Raw genomic sequence first — 985 nt, 5'->3', positions numbered from 1 at the left:
GGTGGTTAATTCATCAATGACAATTTGATATTATCAGTGAATCATTCGATTCTGGCCTGATGTGGCTTCGCCTGGCTTTGGGGTGTAGCGTGTAGGTTTTGGGTCACCTACCTTCCCTCCTTCACAGGGGAGAATGTAAAGTGTACTTGTGGGCACTGGATGGTGCTCTGGTTGGTCGAGGCAGCGGAAGCCTGGAGGTTGAGTAAGCGGTGCCCTCCCTCCCTAGTGTCCGTTTAGATAAGCTGGCTGTCGTGTGTCTACGTCTCCTCCCCGGTTCTGTCCTAAGGACCTTGTCCTGCAGCTCCTCTCCCACCCCCTCACTTCAGATCTGCAGGAAGCTCCGCTTTCGAGCACTTCTTTAGCACTAGGACCACCCGTGTAGACGATGGAGTCCCGCTTTTCCAGGAGGGGTGCATTGTGAGTAGGGCAATGTCAGAGTTCTTTGAAAATCTAAATGTTCCCATCTCCCATAGGTGCTACAGCTGTTACACTACAGACGTGGTGGCCAGTGTCGCCTTCGGCACCCAGGTGGACTCCTGGAAGGCTTCTGAACACCCCTTCGTGAAACACTGCAGGCGTTTCTTCAAGTTCTGCATCCCCAGACCTGTCCTGGTTTTAATCTGTAAGTAATGCTCCTGCCCAGGGTGGTAAGACTGGGCAAAGGAAAACTGCACAGACCCCGCGACACCTGGGCAGCTATCAGGGCTCAGTTCCTGTCACCAGGAAAGGGCCCTCGGAGTAACTCTAGAGTCACCTTGCAGAGGCTTTGTCTTTCTGGAGCCACCAGGCTCCTCTTGTCACCAGCATGGCAACACAGGTAGCCCTGGCCTCTCCCACCACTGCTATCATGGGAACAGCACAGAGCGCCTGCTCAGCGCTGTGCATGGGCTGCCTTGCTTAGTCCTCGCCCTGTGAGAACACGCTCTTGTCCCCATTCTTCAGATGAGAAAACTGAGGCTTAGAAAGGCAGAACCAAGGCTGCAAC

The 985-nt window shown here is 54.1% G+C and overlaps 1 protein-coding gene across 1 annotated transcript in view; it reads left to right on the top strand.

The window, feature by feature from the left end:
- The window catches only part of TBXAS1 (thromboxane A synthase 1 (platelet)), a 150,757-nt gene that overhangs the window by 75,920 nt on the left and 73,852 nt on the right, over window positions 1-985 (top strand). Inside the window, exon 6 of the mRNA XM_008571487.1 lies at window positions 474-622. Coding sequence (XP_008569709.1) covers window positions 474-622 — 149 coding nt within the window. The remainder of the gene's footprint in view (window positions 1-473; window positions 623-985) is intronic.

This window comes from Galeopterus variegatus, unplaced genomic scaffold (genome assembly GCF_000696425.1).
Source record: "Galeopterus variegatus unplaced genomic scaffold, G_variegatus-3.0.2 Scaffold690, whole genome shotgun sequence".
NCBI lineage: Eukaryota > Metazoa > Chordata > Mammalia > Dermoptera > Cynocephalidae > Galeopterus > Galeopterus variegatus.
Note: the sequence above shows the minus strand (reverse complement) of the source record. Positions and strands in the feature narration are given on the sequence as shown.